The sequence below is a fragment of the Eretmochelys imbricata genome, chromosome 2, assembly GCF_965152235.1.
Source record: "Eretmochelys imbricata isolate rEreImb1 chromosome 2, rEreImb1.hap1, whole genome shotgun sequence".
Taxonomy (NCBI): Eukaryota; Metazoa; Chordata; order Testudines; family Cheloniidae; genus Eretmochelys; species Eretmochelys imbricata.
The window spans coordinates 111,433,687-111,455,784 of record NC_135573.1 but is presented as its reverse complement, the minus strand read 5'-3'; the positions used below and the strand labels follow the sequence as shown (position 1 = coordinate 111,455,784).

At 44.4% G+C, this 22,098-nt stretch overlaps 1 protein-coding gene across 5 annotated transcripts in view; it reads right to left on the bottom strand.

Annotated features, from left to right (window-relative positions):
• Positions 1-22,098, bottom strand: part of GMPR (guanosine monophosphate reductase) — a 59,273-nt gene that overhangs the window by 19,327 nt on the left and 17,848 nt on the right. For all 5 annotated transcript variants that reach the window (XM_077810613.1, XM_077810614.1, XM_077810618.1 and 2 more), the window contains 2 exons: positions 15,865-15,946; positions 5,263-5,369 (listed from right to left, as the gene is read on the bottom strand). In XM_077810613.1, the coding sequence (XP_077666739.1) occupies positions 5,263-5,369; positions 15,865-15,946 (189 nt within the window). The remainder of the gene's footprint in view (positions 1-5,262; positions 5,370-15,864; positions 15,947-22,098) is intronic.

Below are 22,098 nucleotides of genomic sequence, written 5' to 3'. Positions count from 1 at the left end.
GTCTTCTCTGAACGTAGTAGCAAAAGTAATCCACCAGCCTCACACTACTTAGATCCATCCCATCTTGGTAGATACTTTCCAAAGCCAGTAATAATGGCTGGAGTAATTTTAAGACAACAGCCAAGGATCACTCATGAGAAAGCCAGAGGGTTTTCCCAGGTTGGACTAATTTGAACTTCAGTCCCAGTGTATTTTCTATATTTTCCATGATATTCAGTCTTTTTGGACTCTTGCTGAAAAAAGAATATAATGAAGACATTAAATTTATAGCTTTTTAAATGTCTTTTGAAGAGTCTGCAGCTCGTACTAGCGCTAGTTGGAGTAGATGGCCTCTACAATGTGTATAGGAGAGATTCGGGTTACACTTTTCTCTGAGCAAAGCTTATACTCCACCATGTCTTCTAGAGAAGTTTGCAGCTCCATCAAATGCACAAGCAGCCATCTGTTTGGGGTCCAACTGACAAGCATGTAACTCTTCTAAGATGTGGGTTGTCACAGATGCAGCCGATGTGTCTTCTATAACTTGAACATCTAGAAATGCATCTACTGGCCAACCACTGACATCAAGATAACGGACACAATGACTTAATACTTGATGTGCATTTGCATCATTGCATTCATCAGCCGGTATGCAAATTTTTTTTGTGGTGAGAGAGTTCTTCACTTTTTCAGTAGTTGAGTCTTTCACTCTTGCACTACATGCTTCTAGCCAGTCAGTTGAGTTTCTGGCAGAAAGACAGTCAGCATTTGCTGGTCTTGTTCAGAACCAGTGTTCAACCTCAGGATGAACAAGTGACAATGAACTTAACATTGGCCTCCAGTTTGTAGTGTGTGGTATCTCTTGCTTAAATAGAAAGTATGATGCCACAGCCATGTTTGTTCGCATGAACTGTGTTGTGTCTCCAGCATTCTTAACAGCCTCATTAACACTCACCGGTGTTGTCCTTGGTCAGTGGAGACTCAGAGTTCAGAGGTGCTTTCACATGAGTTCACCTCCCAGGTGGGGGGCAAGAAGGAACCTTGCTTGTTCCTCCAGCTGCTCACTGTTTGCTCTTGCCACTGTTGTTCTTTGTGCCACTGTTCACTCCATCACTTTGTTGCCAATGGCCCTGCACCGTCACCTTCTCCTGCCATTTGCCACTGTGACCTCTGCGAGTTGGTCTCTTGAGGTTCCACCCAGCTCTCAGTGATTTCAGCTGAGCTCTCAGTGGGGGAACCTCACTGCTAGTGCAGACTGGGCCGTCTCTTCCACAGAAACACTGTCCCACAGCAGGTCTAAGCACTTAGACCTGATTTTCAGTAATTTCAGCTGTAGTGGTCACTTAACAAAATAAAAAGAAAAGGAGTACTTGTGGCACCTTAGAGACTAACCAATTTATTTGAGCATAAGCTTTCGTGAGCTATAGCTCACTTCATCGAAAGCTTATGCTCAAATAAATTGGTTAGTCTCTAAGGTGCCACAAGTACTCCTTTTCTTTTTGTGAATACAGACTAACACGGCTGTTACTCTGAAACTTAATAAAACAAAAGACCCTCTATGGAGCCTAATCAGCTCTGTCTTTAAACAGTGGAAAGGGGCAGGCCAAATAGTACTTCTGACTCAGGTAGACCATCAAGCAAAACACCTGTCCCCACCCTCTCTCTTGATGCCCTCAATCAGCACAGGCTAGGTACAGTTCTACTGCCCTTTACTCAGACAATAAGAACAACTACATTTCATTACCCTTCACCTGCCCTGCCCCCTCCTGCATTCAAGTGATTTGTAACCCAACCCCAGCCAAAATCTATCACTTGGGCAACACAGTTCTGTTTGCTGGATACCTAGGTAGATTAGGTGTGACTGTAAATACAAATCTGGTCCTGAAGCCTTTCTCCCCAGCTCATCACTAGCTGTCAGGGAGAGCTCATTTAGACTTTGCTTACAAATCATAATTTGAAATTATTAGGTTGGCCAACATCACCAAAATGAATGCACTGACATTGTCATAAAGAATAACAGCTGTACAAGGAAGCTAGTCTATGTTCATACTTTTCAAATCTATTATACTTTTTCAGATATACGTATTTTATCACACACTGTATATGCTTTTAAAGTGTGTATTAATGTTTCAATTTCAATTCAAATTTCCAGTCACTAAACAGGAATCACTGCATGTAACTAGTTCACAAAACTGGGAGGGGTGTTGGGGAAATTCACAGGGAGTGTACATCTCCCCCCCGCCCCCGGAGCGGTGTGGGGTAATCCCATCCTCACCCTCGGTCTAGTCCCTTTACACTGGATTCCAGTGGCGTAAAGGGACCCTAACGGCCTCGGTTCCAGCTGGAGGAGGATTCCCCTGGCTCAGGTACTGTAGCACACAGCCACAAGGCTGTCCTCCAAGGACTCCCCCTTAAGTCACAAGCCCTGGCTTAAAGGGCTCATCAGGGGCAGGCTGCAGACTTTCCAGGCAGTGCTGCTGCCCACAGAGTAGCCCAGGGAGGCTCTCACAACTAACACAGGCGCCAGGTTTAAATTACGCTGGAAGCTGCTCTGGCCCCCAAAACTGCCCAGGATCAGGCATGTGCAAAGGTGGCCGAAAGCCATGTTAGAACTCCCTCTGCTTGGGATGCAGGTTCTGTGCTGCATCTCTTAGGTTGCGTCTACACTACAAGCTAGGGGTGTGATTCCCAGGTCATGTAGGCATACCTGTGCTAGCTCTCAAACTAGCCACAACGTAGCCACGGTAACACAGGCAGCAAGGGTGACATGGGCTACCCACCCTGAATACATAGCCAGAGGGTTACGGTGGATTTGTACTGGGGATGGAGAGTGTCGCACAGGCGGCAGCTATTATTTTTAGCACACTGTTACCGTGAGTATGTCTCTTCGATCTGGGAATCACGCCGTCCTCTCAAGTGTAGGCACAGAGAGAACAGAAGCTCCCCTCAAGTCCTGATCTTCAAAGCTTTCAGTGGGTTGAGTCCACCCTATTTTAGGGACACCTCTCTCTGACATAAGCCTGAGCTTTCTCACAATAAAATAAAGCCCTTCTATCGTTTTGTGGAAAGGGGACAGAGAACTAAAGAGAAGGTAACCATTTTAAGTGAGTGGACTTTGCAAAACACTCAGTCAGATATCACAGTGATGAGTGTGGTATAAATGCATAACGTTACATTAGAACAGATAGCTAAGAAATATGCCATCAGCAAAATTCACAGCTAAATTCAGCCCGCAGACCCTTTATTACTGGTAATGACAAAAGAGTCAGAAAGAACCCAGCTGCAATGCTCAGATCCCAAGCAGAGTGTACAGTGCCAGCAGTTAGGGGGGAAAATATTTCCTTTTTTTCCCCCTTAACAGAATTTATCTGAGCTTGAGATCAATAAAATGGATTACATATAGAGTCCTACCGTCTCATTGAACTAAATGGGGTTGCATGGTCATAACTGGGAGGGGAATTTGAGTCAATCACTGTTCTGACTTTAACTGTACTTCAATTACCGTAAAGTCCAAGTATTAAAAAAAGCCCTATTATAGTGCATCCAAACACTGGATTCTTCCTTGCCATGCCTCCAATTGTATCCATTAACAATCTCTCTACAAGGGAACTCTCACGTGTAAATTAATGAAAAGACTCCCATTCCCATTGTCTCTTAGTAACTGTAATCTCTCCAGCAATTTAAGGGAGCCAGACTCAAGTACTGGCAGAAGGGATGACAGGTTCTTGTTTTTTGCCTGCTGTCAAAAGCCTAAAGCCTTAGTTCTCCAAGCGTATGTCTACACTTTGAGCTGCGGGTGTGATTCCCAGCTCAAGGAGACCTATTTGCACTAGCTCTCATCAAGCTCGCATGCTAAAAATAGAGTGTAGTCACTGGTGCGAGTGGCAGGAAGGTCTAGCCACACCAAGTACTTCCCCAGTCTAGGCACATACTGTGGGCAGCTAGCCCCTCCCACTGCTCACAATGCTGCAACTACACTCTACTTTTATCATACAAGTTTGAGGAGAGCTAGCATGGGCATGTCTCCTCAAGATGGGAATCATACTCCCAGCTCAACATCTAGACGTATCCAAGAGGCAAGTGAGCAGTGTTTAAGTGGATAAAGTTTATTAAAAAACAAACATACAACAAAAAACAACCTAGATTTGAGGCCCCAGTCAAACCTTGGATCTGGGCCCAAATCAAAACACCTGATCCAAGACTTTAAGGAGTTTGAAATATGGATCTCGATCCAAATTTTGAGCCCATCTCTATTAAAAAATAAAATTCTTTAGAATGGTGAGCGGAAGAAAAGGATCATTGGAAAATCAGGATGGTCCTGTAAACATCATTACTTTGATACCACCTATTAAATTTTCAAGACTTCTTGATCGTGACTCACCCTTTCATACATATTATTTTGGTCTCTGCTGTTGCCATGAACACATCTGTAAAACTCCATAACTCATAAAATTATGAATTTCTTTTATATATGGTCAGGTATTTCTACTTGCTCTTGTGAATTCCATATAGGTGAGCAGGGGAGAAGAAAAATATATATATGAATGAATAATAAAAAAGGGATAAAGACCTGATTTTAACTAATACTTGCTTTCCTTCCCCCTCCTCTCTGCCCCCAGTCTATTACACATCCAGTTCCAAGAAATACAAACAGACCATTTCAACTTAGAACATTTCAGAGCATCAAGTTACTGGGAAGGGGAGACATTTTTATTCCCCAGAGCCTCAAGCCATTACCACCACAAAGCTCAGTCAAATTGCAGCAGCTCATACTCCACACCATGTGGCTCTGCAGTACCCCCCCCCAACATTTCAACTTGTCTTGGTGGGGTGAGGACTCGTGCAGCTCCACTGTCTGAAATGGCCCTGTCCTCAGTACACGAGCTTCTAACAGGATGGCTGCATGTGACTCCCCATGTCCTGCTCACTGGCAGGCTCACTTTTCTTTCACCCATTCAAAGGGATCTTCCTTCCACAGGGACAGTTGTTTGGCTCCAAATCAAAATGTTAACATTCTTTTAATTCTGTTAATTTATATACCCAGACTTTGGAGTTTTGTAATTTTCCATTGCGGAGTGTGGGAGGCTGAGAAGGAAATTTTCAAAAGCATAAAGTCAGTGGGAATTGGGCATCATTTGTACCGTTGCAAACCTCTGCCTGATTAACTATGAACTACAAAAGAGAATTTAATGAAGATCCTTATTTTCAGTGTTCTGGGCTGTTTATTCAGCATTCCTGCCCTGATTTGCCGTGAGTGGTGTTTGGCAGACTATACTCACTTACAGAAATGATATGCCCCTTCAGGCCATGGGCAGAGTCTGCACACTCGATCACAGCACTCAGCTGAGGGTAGCCCACACCTGTCTTAATCCGGGTGGTGCACACAGAACCTAGATGAAAAGAAAATAAGATCAAAAGAATGTAGCCAACAGGCTAGCAGAAAAATTTTTCTGTTGATTTTTGTTTCCACAACAGAAAATTGGGTTTCAGCCTAAATGAATATTTTTTTAAACAAAAAGTGTCTGCCTTCCATGGAAAATTTTAATTTTTCATCATAAAACAACATCTGAAAACTGAAATATTTTGATTCTGAAACACTGCCACAGTGGCTCATGGGAGTTATAGTTCAGATGCCTCATATCCCCTTTCCCTTTTATTGGCCAGACTCCCAAGTTGGACTTCCTTTCCTATAATGCACCACCATTGCCAGGGACTCCCATGATGTACTTCCCTCTAAGAGGAAAAACCATGCCTTGCAGGAGATGTAGCCCAACCAGGGAATTGACTCTATAGAAAAGAATGCTAGCATGAAGCACCAAAACTACAATTCCTGTGAGGTTTCAGAGTAGCAGCCGTGTTAGTCTGTATTCGCAAAAAGAAAAGGAGTACTTGTGGCACCTTAGAGACTAACAAATTTATTTGAGCACAAGTATTCGTGAGCTACAGCTCACTTCACTGGATGCATTCAATTTTTTTCCACTGAATGCATCTGATGAAGTGAGCTGTAGCTCATGAAAGCTTATGCTCATATAAACTTGATAGTCTCTAAGGTGCCACAAGTACTCCTTTTCTTTTTGTGGATACAGACTAACACGGCTGCTACTCTGAAACCTGTCAGTTTTGTAAAGCAGTCAAACAAACCCAGATTCCAAAGCCCTAATCAACATATACAAGCAGAAGGGAACTACTGGAAAAATAGCAACTTCCACTGATCTTTCACAGGAGTAAAGATATTTAAACAGTGACTGATTTTTCTGAAAACTGGTTGGAAAATTAATTTAAATATAACCTTCACTGTAACCATTTACACTTCAAAGCCTCAAGCTTTATAATTTATCAAGGCAGTTTTCTTTGAAACAGGATGGGAGTTCGTCTGAGTAAAAAACCTCAAGATTTGATCTTCTGTGAGTGAACTTCGTTACGTCTGCTTCTAGGCTGGATTACAACTGAAGATCTTTTCTGACAGGTCTCCCAGCAGAGAGTATAGTGCATTCACTGTTAATTGTCCCCACTTAGATACCACAGACTAAATTATTTCTGTGATAATTCACCTGTACGGTAGTCATTACACCTCAACATCTCTGCTGTTTGCATGTAAGGTATCTTATGGTTCTCCTACATTCTATTGTTCTGCACACAACTGCAAGCCTTTGCAGCTCTCAAATTATCTGTTCACGGTGTTCATTACATGAGCTAAAAGGCTTCACCCGCCTGTCCCTGGATTTTTTAATCAGTGAGTGCTACACTGGTCATCCGATTGACACTTTCAAAATTAAACCCAGTCTTATCTGTTTTTACATTTCCCTTTGCTTTGCATTGCGGTCCAGTGGCCAAGCCCTGAATCGGGCCTTAGAAGAACTGCATTCTGTTCCCAGCTCTGCTGCTGACCTGCTGGATGACCTTGGGCAAGTCACTTTGCCTCTCTGTGCCTTAGTTTCTCTATCTGTAAATTGAGGCTAATGATACTTACCTACTATGTTAAAGTGCTCTGAGAGCTACCAAAGACAAGCACTGTATGAAAGATAGGTATTACTAGAGCAACTATTTTCTGCTTTCCGTTGAATGCTCTGGGATGTTTATGTCTAAGTGTTTTCTAATGGTCTGCAATCACAGCTATTAAAAAACAACAAAGCAGGCTTCTATGAGAAGGGGAAAGGTAAACGGGAAGACATAAAAGAACCAGGCACACCCTTGTTCAACAACCAACATCCAGCGACTGAGGGTTTGCCAACACCAAAAAAAAAAAAAGACGACGACGACCCACAGCAGCGAGTGCCAGAGCCTGAGATCACAAAGCTCACACTCTGGGGGCTAAAAGTAGCAGTGTAGATATTTGGGCTTGAGTTGTAGCCCCAGGTCTGAAACCTCCCCTGCTGGGTTTCAGAGATCAGGCTCCAGCATAGCCCAAATGTATATACTGTTATTTTTAGCCCCATATCAGGAGCCCTAGTCAATTGACTTAGGCTTTGAGACTCATGGCCACAGGTCTTTTCTTTGTAGTGTAAACATATCCTCTAAGCCCTGGTCTACACTAGGAAGTTAGGTCGAATTTAGCAGCGTTAAATTGATGTAAATCTGCACCTGTCCACACGATGAAGCCCTTTTTTTCGACTGAAAGGGCTCTTAAAATCAATTTCCTTCCTCCACCCCTGACAAGTGGATTAGCGCTTAAATCGGCCTTGCTGGGTCGAATTTGGGGTACTGTGGACACGATTCGATGGTATTGGCCTCCAGCAGCTATCCCAGAGTGCTCCATTGTGACCGCTCTGGACAGCACTCTCAACTCAGATGCACTGGCCAGGTAGACAGGAAAAGAACTGCAAACTTTTGAATCTCATTTCCTGTTTGGCCAGCGTGGCAAGCTGCAGGTGACCATGCAGAGCTCATCAGCAGAGGTGACCATGATGGAGTCCCAGAATTGCAAAAGAGCTCCAGCATGGACTGAACGGGAGGTACGGGATCTGATCGCTGTATGGGGAGAGGAATCCGTGCTATCAGAACTCCGTTCCAGTTTTCGAAATGCCAAAACCTTTGTCAAAATCTCCCAGGGCATGAAGGACAGAGGCCATAACAGGGACCAGAAGCAGTGCCGCGTGAAACTTAAGGAGCTGAGGCAAGCCTACCAGAAAACCAGAGAGGCGAACGGCCGCTCTGGGTCAGAGCCCCAAACATGCCGCTTCTATGATGAGCTGCATGCCATTTTAGGGGGTTCAGCCACCACTACCACAGCCATGTTGTTTGACTCCTTCAATGGAGATGGAGGCAGCACGGAAGCAGGTTTTGGGGACGAAGAAGATGACGATGATGATGAGGTTGTAGATCGCTCACAGCAAGCAAACGGAGAAACCGGTTTTCCCGACAGCCAGGAACTGTTTCTCACCCTGGACCTGGAGCCAGTACCCCCCGAACCCACCCAAGGCTGCCTCCTGGACCCGACAGGCGGAGAAGGGACCTCCGGTGAGTATACCTTTTAAAATACTATACATGGTTTAAAAGCAAGCATGTGAAAGGATTAATTTGCTCTGGCATTCGCGGCTCTCCTGGATGTACTCCCAAAACCTTTGCAAAAGGTTTCTGGGGAGGGCAGCCTTATTCCATCCACCATGGTAGGACACTTTACCACTCCAGGCCAGTAACACGTACTCGGGAATCATTGTACAACAAAGCATTGCAGTGTATGTTTGCTGGCGTTCAAACAACATCCGTTCTTTATCTCTCTGTGTTATCCTCAGGAGAGTGAGACATCATTCATGGTCACCTGGTTGAAATAGGGTGCTTTTCTTCAGGGGACACTCAGAGGTGCCCATTCCTGCTGGGCTGTTTGCCTGTGGCTGAACAGAAATGTTCCCCGCTGTTAGCCACGGGGAGGGGGCAGGGTTGAGGGGGTAGCCATGCGGTGGGGGGAGGCAAAATGCGACCTTGTAACGAAAGCACATATGCTATGTATGTAATGTTAATAGCAAGGTTTACCCTGAAAGAGCGTAGCCACTGTTTTATAAAATGTGTCTTTTTAAATACAGCTGTCCCTTTTTTTTCTCCACCAGCTGCATGTGTTTCAGTGATCACAGGATCTTCTCCTTCCCAGAGGCTAGTGAAGATTAGAAAGAAAAAAATGCACTCGTGATGAAATGTTCTCTGAGCTCATGCTGTCCTCCCACACTGACAGAGCACAGACGAATGTGTGGAGGCAAATAATGTCAGACTGCAGGAAAGCACAAAATGACCGGGAGGAGAGGTGGCGGGCTGAAGAGAGTAAGTGGTGGGCTGAAGACAGGGCTGAAGCTCAAATGTGGTGGCAGCATGATGAGAGGAGGCAGGATTCAATGCTGAGGCTGCTGGAGGATCAAACCAGTATGCTCCAGTGTATGGTTGAGCTGTAGCAAAGGCAGCTGGAGCACAGACTGCCACTACAGCCCCTTTGTAACCAACCGCCCTCCTCCCCAAGTTCCATAGCCTCCACACCCAGACGCCCAAGAACGCAGTGGGGGGGCCTCTGGCCAACCAGCCACTCCACCACAGAGGATTGCCCAAAAAACAGAAGGCTGGCATTCAATAAATTTTAAAGTTGTAAACTTTTAAAGTGCTGTGTGGCATTTTCCTTCTCTCCTCCACCACCCCCCCTGGGCTACCTTGGTAGTCATCCCCCTATTTGTGTGACGAATGAATAAAGAATGCATGAATGTGAAGCAACAATGACTTTATTGCCTCTGCAAGCAGTGATCAAAGGGAGGCGGGGAGGTTGGTTAGCTTACAGTGAAGTAGAGTGAACCAAGGGGTGGGGGGTTTCATCAAGGAGAAACAAACAGAACTTTCACACCGTAGCCTGGCCAGTCATGAAACTGGTTTTCAAAGCTTCTCTGATGCGTACCGCACCCTCCTGTGCTCTTCTAACCACCCTGGTGTCTGGCTGCGCGTAACCAGCAGCCAGGCGATTTGCCTCAACCTCCCACCCCGCCATAAACGTCTCCCCCTTACTCTCACAGATATTGTGGAGCGCACAGCAAGCAGTAATAACAGTGGGAATATTGGTTTTGCTAAGCTCTAACCAAGTCAGTAAAGTGCGCCAGCGTGCTTTTAAATGTCCAAATGCACATTCTACCACCATTCTGCACTTGCTCAGCCTGTAGTTGAACAGCTCCTGACTACTGTCCAGGCTGCCTGTGTACGGCTTCATGAGCCATGGCATTAAGGGGTAGGCTGGGTCCCCAAGGATAACTATAGGCATTTCAACATCCCCAACAGTTATTTTCTGGTCTGGGAATAAAGTCCCTTCCTGCAGCTTTTGAAACAGACCACAGTTCCTGAAGATGCGAGCGCCATGTACCTTTCCCGGCCATCCCACGTTGATGTTGGTGAAACGTCCCTTGTGATCCACCAGAGCTTGCAGCACTATTGAAAAGTACCCCTTGCGGTTTATGTACTCGCAGGCTTGGTGCTCCGGTGCCAAGATAGGGATATGGGTTCTGTCTATGGCCCCACCACAGTTAGGGAATCCCACTGCAGCAAAGCCATCACTATGACCTGCACTTTTCCCAGAGTCACTACCCTTGATAGCAGCAGATCTTTGACTGCGTGGGCTACTTGCATCACAGCAGCCCCCCACAGTAGATTTGCCCACTCCAAAATGATTCCCAACTGACCGGTAGCTGTCTGGCGTTGCAAGCTTCCACAGGGCTATCGCCACTCACTTCTCAACTGTGAGGGCTGCTCTCATCTTGGTATTCTTACGCTTCAGGGCAGGGGAAAGCAAGTCACAAAGTTCCATGAAAGTGCCCTTACGCATGCGAAAGTTTTGCAGCCACTGGGAATCGTCCCACACCTGCAACACTATGTGGTCCCACCAGTCTGTGCTTGTTTCCCGAGCCCAGAATCAGCGTTCCACAGCATGAACCTGCCCCATTAGCACCATGATGCATGCATTGGCAGGGCCCATGCTTTGAGAGAAATCTGTGTCCATGTTCTGATCACTCACGTGACTGCGCTGACGTCGCCTCCTCGCCCGGTATCGCTCTGCCAGGTTCTGGTGCTGCAAATACTGCTGGATAATGCGTGTGGTGTTTAATGTGCTCCTAATTGCCAAAGTGAGCTGAGCGGCCTCCATGCTTGCCTTGGTATGGCGTCCGCACAGAAAAAAGGCGCGGAACGATTTTCTGCCGTTGCTCTGACGGAGGGAGGTGCGATTGACGACATGGCTTACAGGGTTTGCTTACAGGGAATTAAAATCAACAAAGGGGGTGGCTTTACATCAATGTGTATTTCAGGCAGGACTTCAGGGAGGGTTCCAATAAGAAATGGTGCACCTAACTAATCGTTCTTATTGGAACAAGCAGCTTGGTCTGGCCTCTGATTGATACATGGCTAGATTTACCTCGCTGCACCTTCTCTGTGAGTGACTGCAGTGTGACCTAGAGGAATGAGTCCCCTAGACGGGGGAGGGGGGGAAGCAAATGAGTACAAAACAAATCTGGTCTATTTCTTGTTTTGATCCACTCCATCTATCTTTTACATCTTTGGCTGGCAGCAGACGGTGCAGAAGGACTGCAAGCCATCCACATCTCTTGCCTGCCTGGCAGAAGATGGTACAGTAGGACTGCTAGCCGTCCTCATCTCTTGCCTGCCTGGCAGAAGATGGTACAGTAGGACTGCTAGCAATCTGTATCGCCTGCCTGCTCACCATAAGATGGTTCAATAGGACTGACTGCAGGACTAAAGAGAATGACCTGGTCAAGTCACTCCAAATTTAGTCCCTGCAACCATCTCTGCCCAGGCGCTCCTGATCGACCTCACAAAGGCGACCAGGAGCACCTCGGACAGGACGATGATGGCTACCAGTCGTACTGTACCGTCTGCTGCCACAAGGCAATGGGTTGATGCTGCTGTGTAGCAATGCAGTACCATGTCTGCCAGCACCCAGGAGGCATACGGTGACGGTTACCTGAGCGGGCTCCATGCTTGCCGTGGTATGGTGTCTGCACAGGTAATTCAAGAAAAAAAGGCGCAAAACGATTGTCTGCTGTTGCTTTCATGGAGCGAGGGAGGGAACGGGGGCCTGACAATATGTACCCAGAACCACCCGCGACAATGTTTTAGCCCCATCAGGCATTGGGATCTCAACCCAGAATTCCAATGGGCAGCAGAGACTGCGGGAACTGTGGGATAGCTACGCACAGTGCAACACTCCGGAAGTCAATGCTTGCCTTGGTGCTGTGGAAGCACTCTGCCGAGTTAATGCACTTAATGCACTTAGAGCATTTTCTGTGGGGACACACACACTCGAATATATAAAAACGATTTCTAAAAAACCGACTCCTATAAATTCAACCTAATTTCGTAGTGCAGACATACCCTGAGACACAGGCCCGAAGGGGTAGGAGACAGAAGAAGAGAAAAGAAATTCTAGCTCTATATCCCAGATAGCAATACCAGGGAAGTGAACAAGGAAAAATACAAAAGACTTATGAAATCCTGTGGGATCCTCCCACACAGATTTAATTTACCCTAGAAAGTGCTACAGTGATTGGCAGCTAAGAAACCATTAACATACACATTACAACTACTAAGTATTAATGCATCATACCTTTGTACTTAATGCTTTTTCGTCCATGGATCTCAAAGCACTTTAAAGAGGTGTGCAAGGCAGCAATCTGATTTTAATATCGTTTTATAAATGATTTAGTGATTTGCACTATGTTTATTAGGCAGTAGATTAAATAAAAGTGCCTACCCTGAACAATATATCCTCAGGAGACTTAACTGAGATGATTCAGTGTGTCTTTTTTGTAACAGGATGCGGCAAGTCTCACCAGCAGTCCTGAACATAGCATTGCCATTGATTGTGCCGACACCACCATGCTTCCTATCACCCACACATCTTTAGCTCAGAAAATAACACCGTGAAATAGATTCCAAAGCCAGAAGGGACCACTGTGATCATCTAGTCCAATCCTCCTGTATAACACAGGGCTTAGAACTCACCCAAAATAATTCCGTTTGAACTAGAATATCTCTTTTAAAAAACATCCAATCTTCCACTTCCAACCATTGGGTCTTGTCATTGCTCTGTCTGCTAGACTGAAGAACCCATTATCAAACTTTTGCTCCCCATGTAGGTAATTACAGACTGTGATCAAGTCACTCCTTAAACTTCTCTTCGTTAAGCTAAACAGATCGAGCTCCTGTCACTATAAGGCTTGTTTGATAATACAGTCAGAGTGCTTAAGGCCAGAAAGGATCCAGTCTGGCTTCCTATATAGCACAGGCTACCAACATCACCCAGCACCCTAAACCCAACACCTGAAATTAGACCAAAGTATTACAGCCCACAGGAGACTAGACTATTATGAGCCAAAGGCAGAGAATAGGAGGGACTGAGATGCTCCAGCGCCCAAGGTCCCTGCAATGGGAAATAACTGAGATATATCCAGAGAATCCTGGCAGTGACCCGCACCCACACATTGCAGACAGAGGTGAAAAAAAAAACAGTCACTGCCAATCTGCCCTGGGGGGGAAATTCCTTCCTGCCCCTAAATATGGCGACCCTGAGCAAGGACCAGCCAGTCAAACACCTGAGAGAGAGAGAGAGAATGCTGAGTGCCACCTCAAAGCCTTGGGCCCTCCCCATTCAATGTCCCATCTCCAGCCATGGCCATCTCTGATGCTTCAGAGGAAGGAGATTTAAAAAAAAAAAAAAAAAAAACACTAGGGGGGAAGATATCCCTTCCTGACCCCTGCAGGTGGCTAGCTGAAACCCTGAAGCATGAGCTTTCAGGAACATAAGCCATAAACTGGAGGTGAGCCACAGGGCTGCTAAGCTGTACCCCTTACCATAACAAGCAACCCCATCATACAGCTGCACACATAAATTTGTCCATCTCGCTCTTAAAACTAATGTCCCCACATCTCCTGTTGGGAGGTGTTCAGAATCTCATCGCTCTGAAACCTCCTCCTAATTTCCAACCTGAATTTTTCATGGCCAGTTTATATCCATTTATTCTTGTGCCAACATTGTCCTTTGGCTTAAATAGCTCTTCACTCTCCATGGTATTTACCCCACAATGTATTTATAGAGAGCACTCATATCCCATCTCAGCCTTCTTTCTGCTAAACAAGCCAAATTGTTCCAGTCACCTCTCATAAAATAGGCCCTGCATTCCCTTGATCATCCTAGTAGCTCATCTCTGCACCTGTTCCAGTCTGAATTTATCTTTAACATGGGTGACCAAAATTATACACAGTATTCCAAATTAGCAGTGCCTTGTACAATGTCATTAATATTTTTCTCGCTTTACTGGAAATGCTTCGCCTGATACATCCTAGGATTGCATTTGCCTTTTTCACAGCCGCATCACATTGGTGGTTCATAGTCATCCTGTGATCAACCCACACACCCAGGTTTCTTGCCTCCCCTGTTGCTTCTAAGTGATAAGCCCCCAGCTTGTAGCAGGAATTATTATTAGACCTAAGCATATTTTGTACTATTGAATTTCATCCCATTTCTGTCACTCCAGTTTTCAAGAGCATCCAGAGTTTCCTGTCTAATATTCCGATCCGCCTCCGTATTGACGATGCCTCCTCCCATCTTTGTATCATTAGTCAATTTGCAACTCCTACTTTTTGTGCCAAGATCATTAATAAAAGAATAGTGAATAAAATTGGTCCCAAGTCCGATCCTCGAGGAACTCCACTAGTAACCCCCCTCCGCTCTGCTATTTCACTTTGCAGCACAACCTGTTGCCTTTTCCCCTTCAAGTATTCTAAATCCATTGCATTTCCCTTATCTAAAATAATCAGTTATTTTCACAAAGAAGGAAATCAGGTTAGTCTGGTATGATCTACCTTTGGTAAACATGCCCTTTTATCATTTATCGCCGTTAATTATTCTTCATTTCACAATTTGTTCTAAGGCACTTTGCATACTACTGAAATCGGATTTACAGGTCTATAAGCACATGATCACTTTATTCCCTTTCTTAAATATAGGTAGAACATTAGCAATGCTCTAGTCATATGGTACTTCCCCCAAATAGACAGATTTATTAAAAATCCTTGCGACCAGAATAGCAATCCCATGCGCCCATTCTTTCAGTATTCTGGCACGGAAATGATCTGGTCCCCCCAGTTTTTGCACATCAAGGTTTTCCTCTACCACATATGTGATAATTTCCATGTCTAGACACTCACTTCATCAGCCTTACCGTCTTCATGAACATGTTGCATATTATCATCCTTACTGAAAACCAAGGCAAAGCATTCATTTAGTTTTTGGCCCATACCTAGATTATCTTTAATTTCTTTCCCATCCACATTAACATCCCAACCTCATCCTTCCTTATTCTTTTTATTTAGATAAATAATAAGAAGGTTTTTTAAATTTCCTTGGCAAAAGTTAATTCAGCTTGACTTGTAGCAATTCTCACTTTACTCCTACATTTTCTAATATCCACAATGTAGGGTTTTTTTTGTTGATATACCCCTATTTTCCATTCCTACGTGCTCTCTGCTTACTCCTAATAACCTATTTTGAGGTGATTTATTCATCCAGCTTGCTCTGGTGCTTTTCCCTACAAGTTTTTCATTTGCTTGCGATGCAAATTTCAGACAGTTTTCATATAGTTGAAGAAATTCCAAGCCTCCTCCACATTTAAATCCTTGAGCTCTTCAGTCAATCATTCTTTGTGGCTCGTCATGCATATATCCTGCCCGTTATCTCTCACATAAACTGTCTCTGAGAAAGGACTCTACGACTCTGCTAACATGAATGGGCCCAGGCACCTTTAAAAAGTGCGACCCTGTGCACAGGTGAATGGCTGTGACATATACATTGGGTTCATCTATGCAACAACTCCTCCACCAACATCTTCACTTTTCAGCCCAGATTTGCCTTACCAGGTCCGATACCCACTTTAATGATATCTGCTCCAGAAAGAATAAGTTCCTCCACCATCTCTCCTGTCACGACGTTACCTGCCTGAGACAAAAGCAACAATATTATACATGGGAGATTTTAAAGCCACGTGCAGTGGAAAATAACGATGATACTGCTGGTTTTTATTCATTTCTTATCCTAGCTGATAGACCAGGAAGGGCAAACAGTTAAATTCACTCATTAGGGAACTGTACTTCTGTTATCATTAAAATATTACCAAGTTGTCCACTGTACATTTCCTGTAAATTAGACAAATAGTACAGGTACCTTGTGGATTCAAATGAGATTAGTGATTGGCCCAAACATCTCTAAACTTAGATGTTTGGAATCCAAGCCCAGTTCCAGATTTCAACTTTGTGGCTGGGTCTCTTCTTCAATAATGGGTTGCATTACAACCTCAGAGGCAAACAATCTTTAACTTCCATGGGTGAGTCTGCAGTTCAGGCCCATCCCTAAATGGGCTCCCCGTCCCCCGAGCTATGCTAAAAAAAGTTTGATAACTAAAGAACAATGGAAGTTAAATGGGCAGAAGAAGCGAAGAACACCTCCTTCTCCTTTATCAAAATCCATGCATATACAGAGAATTTTCCTATAGAATTTCCTGGGATAGCAGCCTTGATCTCATCTTATAATGCAAAAAGAAAAGAAGGACTTGTGGCACCTTAGTCTCTAAGGTGCCACAAGTCCTCCTTTTCTTTTTGCGAATACAGACTAACACGGCTGCTACTCTGAAACCTGTCTTATAATGCAATTACTACTGCAGGATATTTTTACTGCAAGCACCATGCACTGAGGAATAGCAGGTAAGATGGCAGCAATTAAAAGACTCCCCAGTAGGGTAGGTCTCACTATACGCTGGCCGACCCTCGAGAATGTTGGCATTCACAGTACCAGTTCCAGGACTTGAGAGGTTTGTAAATGCCTCTGGTCCACATTCAGAAGTGCTCCAAACATTTCATGAGCATTCCAAGCACTGCTATAACAGCACTAGCATCTTGTAAGCACTGCTGCCTACCCCACTTGTCCATGGCCAGCAGAATTTTGCTATAGTGGATGTTACTGCCTGCAACTGAATTGTCTTGAAAATACCTGTATCTCTAACGAGAGCCAGTGGTTAGTTAGGTGAGTCCAAATGCCACTGGCTTGTTTTCAAGAAACATGTTTCCTGAAATTGTCAGCAATTATCAGAATGGGAGACGGTAACAGAATGCTTTGGTGGATCCTCTGAGTATTGTTATGGGGCAAGACGGCAGCTACCACCCTATTGCACCCAATGGAAAAAACCCTGCATCCTTCCCAGTGAATCATTTATTCATGAAGGGCCAAATCCCCAAGTCATTTCCCACAGCAGCAAACATCCAAAGAGTACACAGGCCAACACCTATGGGAAGTGCATGCATCCTTAACCAGGCACAACTCTTGCATGTTGCTTGATTCCTGCATGCCTTGCATCATCCATTTGTGATCCTTGTGCTAGTATGGGTTGTTCATTTTAGGGAGGGTCTGAATTTAGATTTTGAGAGGTTAAAAGCCACTTAGATCACCTTTAAATAAGGATCCTTACTAGAGCAGCTGTTTGTGGCAGCATTGATATGGAAGACCAAGGAGCAATTCTTAAAATCCAAACTCAGTATTTACTCAGTCCTTATTCGTTCACAATTCCTATTGAAGTCAACAGAAATTGGATAATGTAGGGTTGGCCCATTCTCTGTTTGCTGCTATTGGCTTGTAACTCGCTATTTATTTTTTTAAATGCATTTCAGTTCTCTTTTAATAAAACTGAACTAGTCAGAAAGCCGCCATTTGAGGCACTTAACAAACCAGCAACATTGTGAGCAGCAGATTGGGGTGTAGGAAACACTCAAAACTGTATGAAATGGATCTTTTAAAATAACAAGATAAAAAAAGATGAAAGACCAGCAAAAACTACAGGATGTAGAATTGGCTCAGTGCTTCCAGCAAAGTGCTGCTTCTTTCATGTCCTGCCGCCTCTTGCTATGCTTTATGTTGTGAGCTCTTGGGTGAGGTGGAAGGAAGTGTGGCACTTGCAAGATTAAGAACAAACTCTGTGTCAGTAAAGCAGATTACCATGTGCACAGTGTGATACTTGGTGTGTTATGGTATGTCAAATACCAGAGCGCACGCAGCCCATTTATGAACCTGGGCAAACAGGGCCTGGTCCAAAGCGCACTGAAGTCATAGAAGTCTGTCCATTGACTTCAAGGGGGTTTGGATCAATACATAAGCAAGCACCTTTGTTGAAGTTCAAAAGTATTACACTTGCTCTTTTTTACTAACCTTTTCAAACGTACAGTTAAGTTAACTACACTGTTCTTCTCACTGACACAGTACAGTTTGTTATCTGATCATTTCCTATACGGCCCAAGAAGTGTTAACCAGAAACCATAACGGGAAGCCATTCCCACAGAGACAGCACTAACAAGAAATGTTCATTCACGGTGCTCAAACTAGGAGTGAAAAGACCTTCACCTCCACCACACCTTTTCTGTGTGTGTGTATACAAATGGATATATCCGTCTACCTACATGGAAACCTATCTATGACTATAGAGGCTCAATATCTTAGGAGCAAAACTGAACGGTGTTATTAGGGTAAGGAGGGTGAGATTTTCAAAAGTGCTTGGTTTTGACCTCACTCTGCTCCCACTGAGGACAAATGGGAGTTTTACCATTGACTGCAGTGGGAGAGCAGAGTTAGGCCAACACTGAGTGCTTTGAAAAACCCCACCAAGAAGAAAAGAGGGGGTTACTTCAATAAGAAAAACCTAGAAAAGTATGGACAAGCAGTAGGGATGAAGAACCTGTAAAAGCAACTAAGGATAAAGAGCAGGTAAAAGAGTACTTGGAAACATATACAAATAAGTCACCGCAGGTGATATACTACCTAGAGCATTGGGGGAATTAGTTAGAGACAATACTAATTAACTAAGGAATTTACTATACCATTGAAAATCACTGCCATCTTGAAGTACCAAAGTGTCAGACAAAATCTAATGTGCGGTAGAACTGGTTTTTAATAAAGGCAAGGAGAGAGACTCTGGCAATTGCCATCCCATACGTCTAACTTCTACTTCCTACAAAATCTGAAAATAATTTGAACCAGGGCTAATTTTAAAAGTCACTATGGGTTGGATCTGCAGCTGGTGTAAACTGAAGCCAGTGGGTTTGGAGTTACGCCAAACTGCACTAGCGCTGGATCTGGCCCTACAAAATCAAGGACTAACTCTAGCACTATCATCATCTGACTTGTGACTTTACTTGAAATCGCAAATGGCTTGTGCCAGGTCTCTACGAGGTGACAGAACCATGAGCAAACTCCCGAGTGAAATCCTGGCCTCACTGAAGTAATTGGGCATTTCACTGTTGACCTTAATGGAGACAGGATTCACCTCAGCTTTATAAATACTACAACCTTTTCGACAGAATTAAAGTATTAGTGAACAGTGTAGACGTAATAAATGTGGATGTTAGGAAAGCATTTGATTCGGTGTCTCAAGAAATCTTATTAGAAATATTAGAGAGACAAGGTGGGTGAGGTAATATCTTTTATTGGACCAACTTCTGTTGGTGAGAGAGACAAGCTCTCGAGCCACGCGGCAGCGCTCTTCTTCAGATCTGGGAAAAAGGTACTCAGTGTTTCACAGCTAAATACAAGGTAAGACAGATTTTTAAGCATAAGGAGTTAACAGCTGTTGCAAGCGACCATTCACAATGAAGCGGGCAAGTAACACCTCATCAGTCCTAGGACAAAGGAGGGTTAGTGGGTTACCATGTGGTGTAATGAGACATAAAACCACCATCTCTGCTGAATCCATGATTTTTGGTGTCTAGTAGAGTTATGAATTTAAGCTCCTAGGCTGGCCTTTTGAAGGTGTTGTGCAGATTTCCTTTGAGGATAAGGACTGAGAGGTCAGATATGGAGTGATCCTTTTGTGAAAAGTGTTCGCTCACAGGTGATAGGATGTTTTTGTCTTTTATCATTTTTCTGTGGGCGTTCATTTGAGTGCACAGCAATTGTCTAGTTTCATCCACATAGTTGTTGAGGCATCTGATGCACTGGATGAGATACAGCACATGTTGTGATAGCCATGCATAGGAGCCATGGATCTTAAAAAAGTGTGTTGGGGGCAGGATTGATCACGAAGCAGTGGAGATACAGCTTCAGGTTTTGCATCTATTGTTATGGCAGGGTCTGGCTCCTCTTTGAGTTGGTGTGTCCTGGTCTGTGGGGAGTTTGCATCTCATGACAAAGTTTGGCAAGGTTGGGGGGTTGCCTGAAGGGCAGAAAAGAGGGGTTCAGGAAAGATTTCTTTCAGGATGTGGTCCCCATCAGGTATGGGCTGTAACTGTTTGATGATACTCCATATGGGTTCCAGTATGGGATGGTAGATGACAATTCGGGGTGTGTGGTCAGTGGTGGTTTTTTTCCTGTATTGAAGCAGGTTCTCTCAGGGAGAGGGTGAAACCTCATCTGGAATACTGTGTGCAGTTCTGGCCTCCCATGTTTAAGAAGGATGAATTCAAACTGGAACAGGTACAGAGAAGGGCTACTAGGATGATCCGAGGAATGGAAAACCTGTCTTATGAAAGGAGACTCAAAGAGCTTGACTTGTTTAGCCTAACAGAAAGAAGGCTGAGGAGAGATATGATTCCTCTCTACAAATATATCAGAGGGATAAATACCAGAGAGGGAGAAGAATTATTTAAGCTCAGTACCAATGTGGATACAAGAATCAATGGATATAAACTGGCCATCAGGAAGTTTAGACTTGAAATTAGACGAAGGTTTCTAACCATCAGAGGAGTAAAATTTTAGAACAGCCTTCCAAGGGGAGCTGTGAGGGAAAAAGACATATCTGGCTTGAAGACTAAGCTTGACACATTTATGGAGGGGATGGTATGATGGGATAGCCTAATTTTGGCAATTAATTGATCTTTGATTATTAGCAGTAAATATGCCCAATGGCCTGTGATGGGATGTTAGATGGGGTGGGATCTGAGTTACTACAGAGAATTCTTTCCTGGGTGTCTGGCTGGTGAGTCTTGCCCACATGCTCAGGGTTTAGCTGATCGCCATATTTGTGGTCGGGAAGGAATTTTCCTCCAAGGCAGACTGGCAGAGGCCCTGGGGGGTGTTCACCTTCCTCAGCAGCATGGGGCACTTGCTGGAGGATTCTCTGCACCTTGAAGTCTTTAAACCATGATTTGAGGACTTCAATAGCTCAGACATAGGTTAGGGGTTTATTACAGGAGTGGGTGGGTGAGATTCTGTGGCCTGCGTTGTGCAGGTCAGACTAGATGATCATAATGGTCCCTTCTGATTTTAAAGTCTATGATTTTATGAATTAGAGTGGCCTGTTCCATGATGCAATCTACTTCTCTGGTGAGTATCCTTGTTTGCTGAAGGCAGTTTTAAGTGTGTTAAGGTGTGTATCCTAAACTTTCTACTCAGAACATATTCTGTGGTATATGTGTGCCAAGCTGTAGAAAACAGATTTCTTGGTCTGTCTGGAGTGGTTGCTGGATCTGTGGAGGTAAATGTGGCATTTCTAGTATATTCTATAGGTTCCATTGTTGAAGCTGATCATGGTGTGCAGGAAGTTGATGCTGGTGTGGGAGTGTTCTAGAGAGAGTTTGATGAATGGGTGGTGGTGGTTGAAGTTGTTGTCAAAGTCTATGAAGGAGTTTTGGTTGTCTGCCCAGAAGATGAAAATATCATCAGTATATCTCAGGTATATCATTGGTTTCACGTTTCATTTTTCCTCAAAATGGGCCATGAAGAGGTTGGCATATTGGGGAGCCACCCTAGTACCCATGGCTGTTCCCAAGGTTTGGGGAAAGCGTTTGCTGTTGAAAGTAAAAGTTGTTATGGGTGAAGCTGAAATGGTTGAGTTTGGTGTTTGGGAGGGATATCTGAGTGTTGTCCATTATCTTGTAGACATTTGAGGCAGGCAGTGATGCTGTCATGATGAGGGATGTTGGTGTATAGGGAGTTGATATCCCTGATGGCAAGAAATCGTTGATGTTGTGGAATTTCTGGAGGAAGTTGGTAGTGTCCTACAGGAAGCTGGCCCTTCGTGCAGGGAGTGGTTTGAAGATGGTTTCTGTGAGTCCCGATATTCCTTGAGTAAGACTTCCATGGCCAGATGTGATGGGTCTACCTAGATTCCCTTT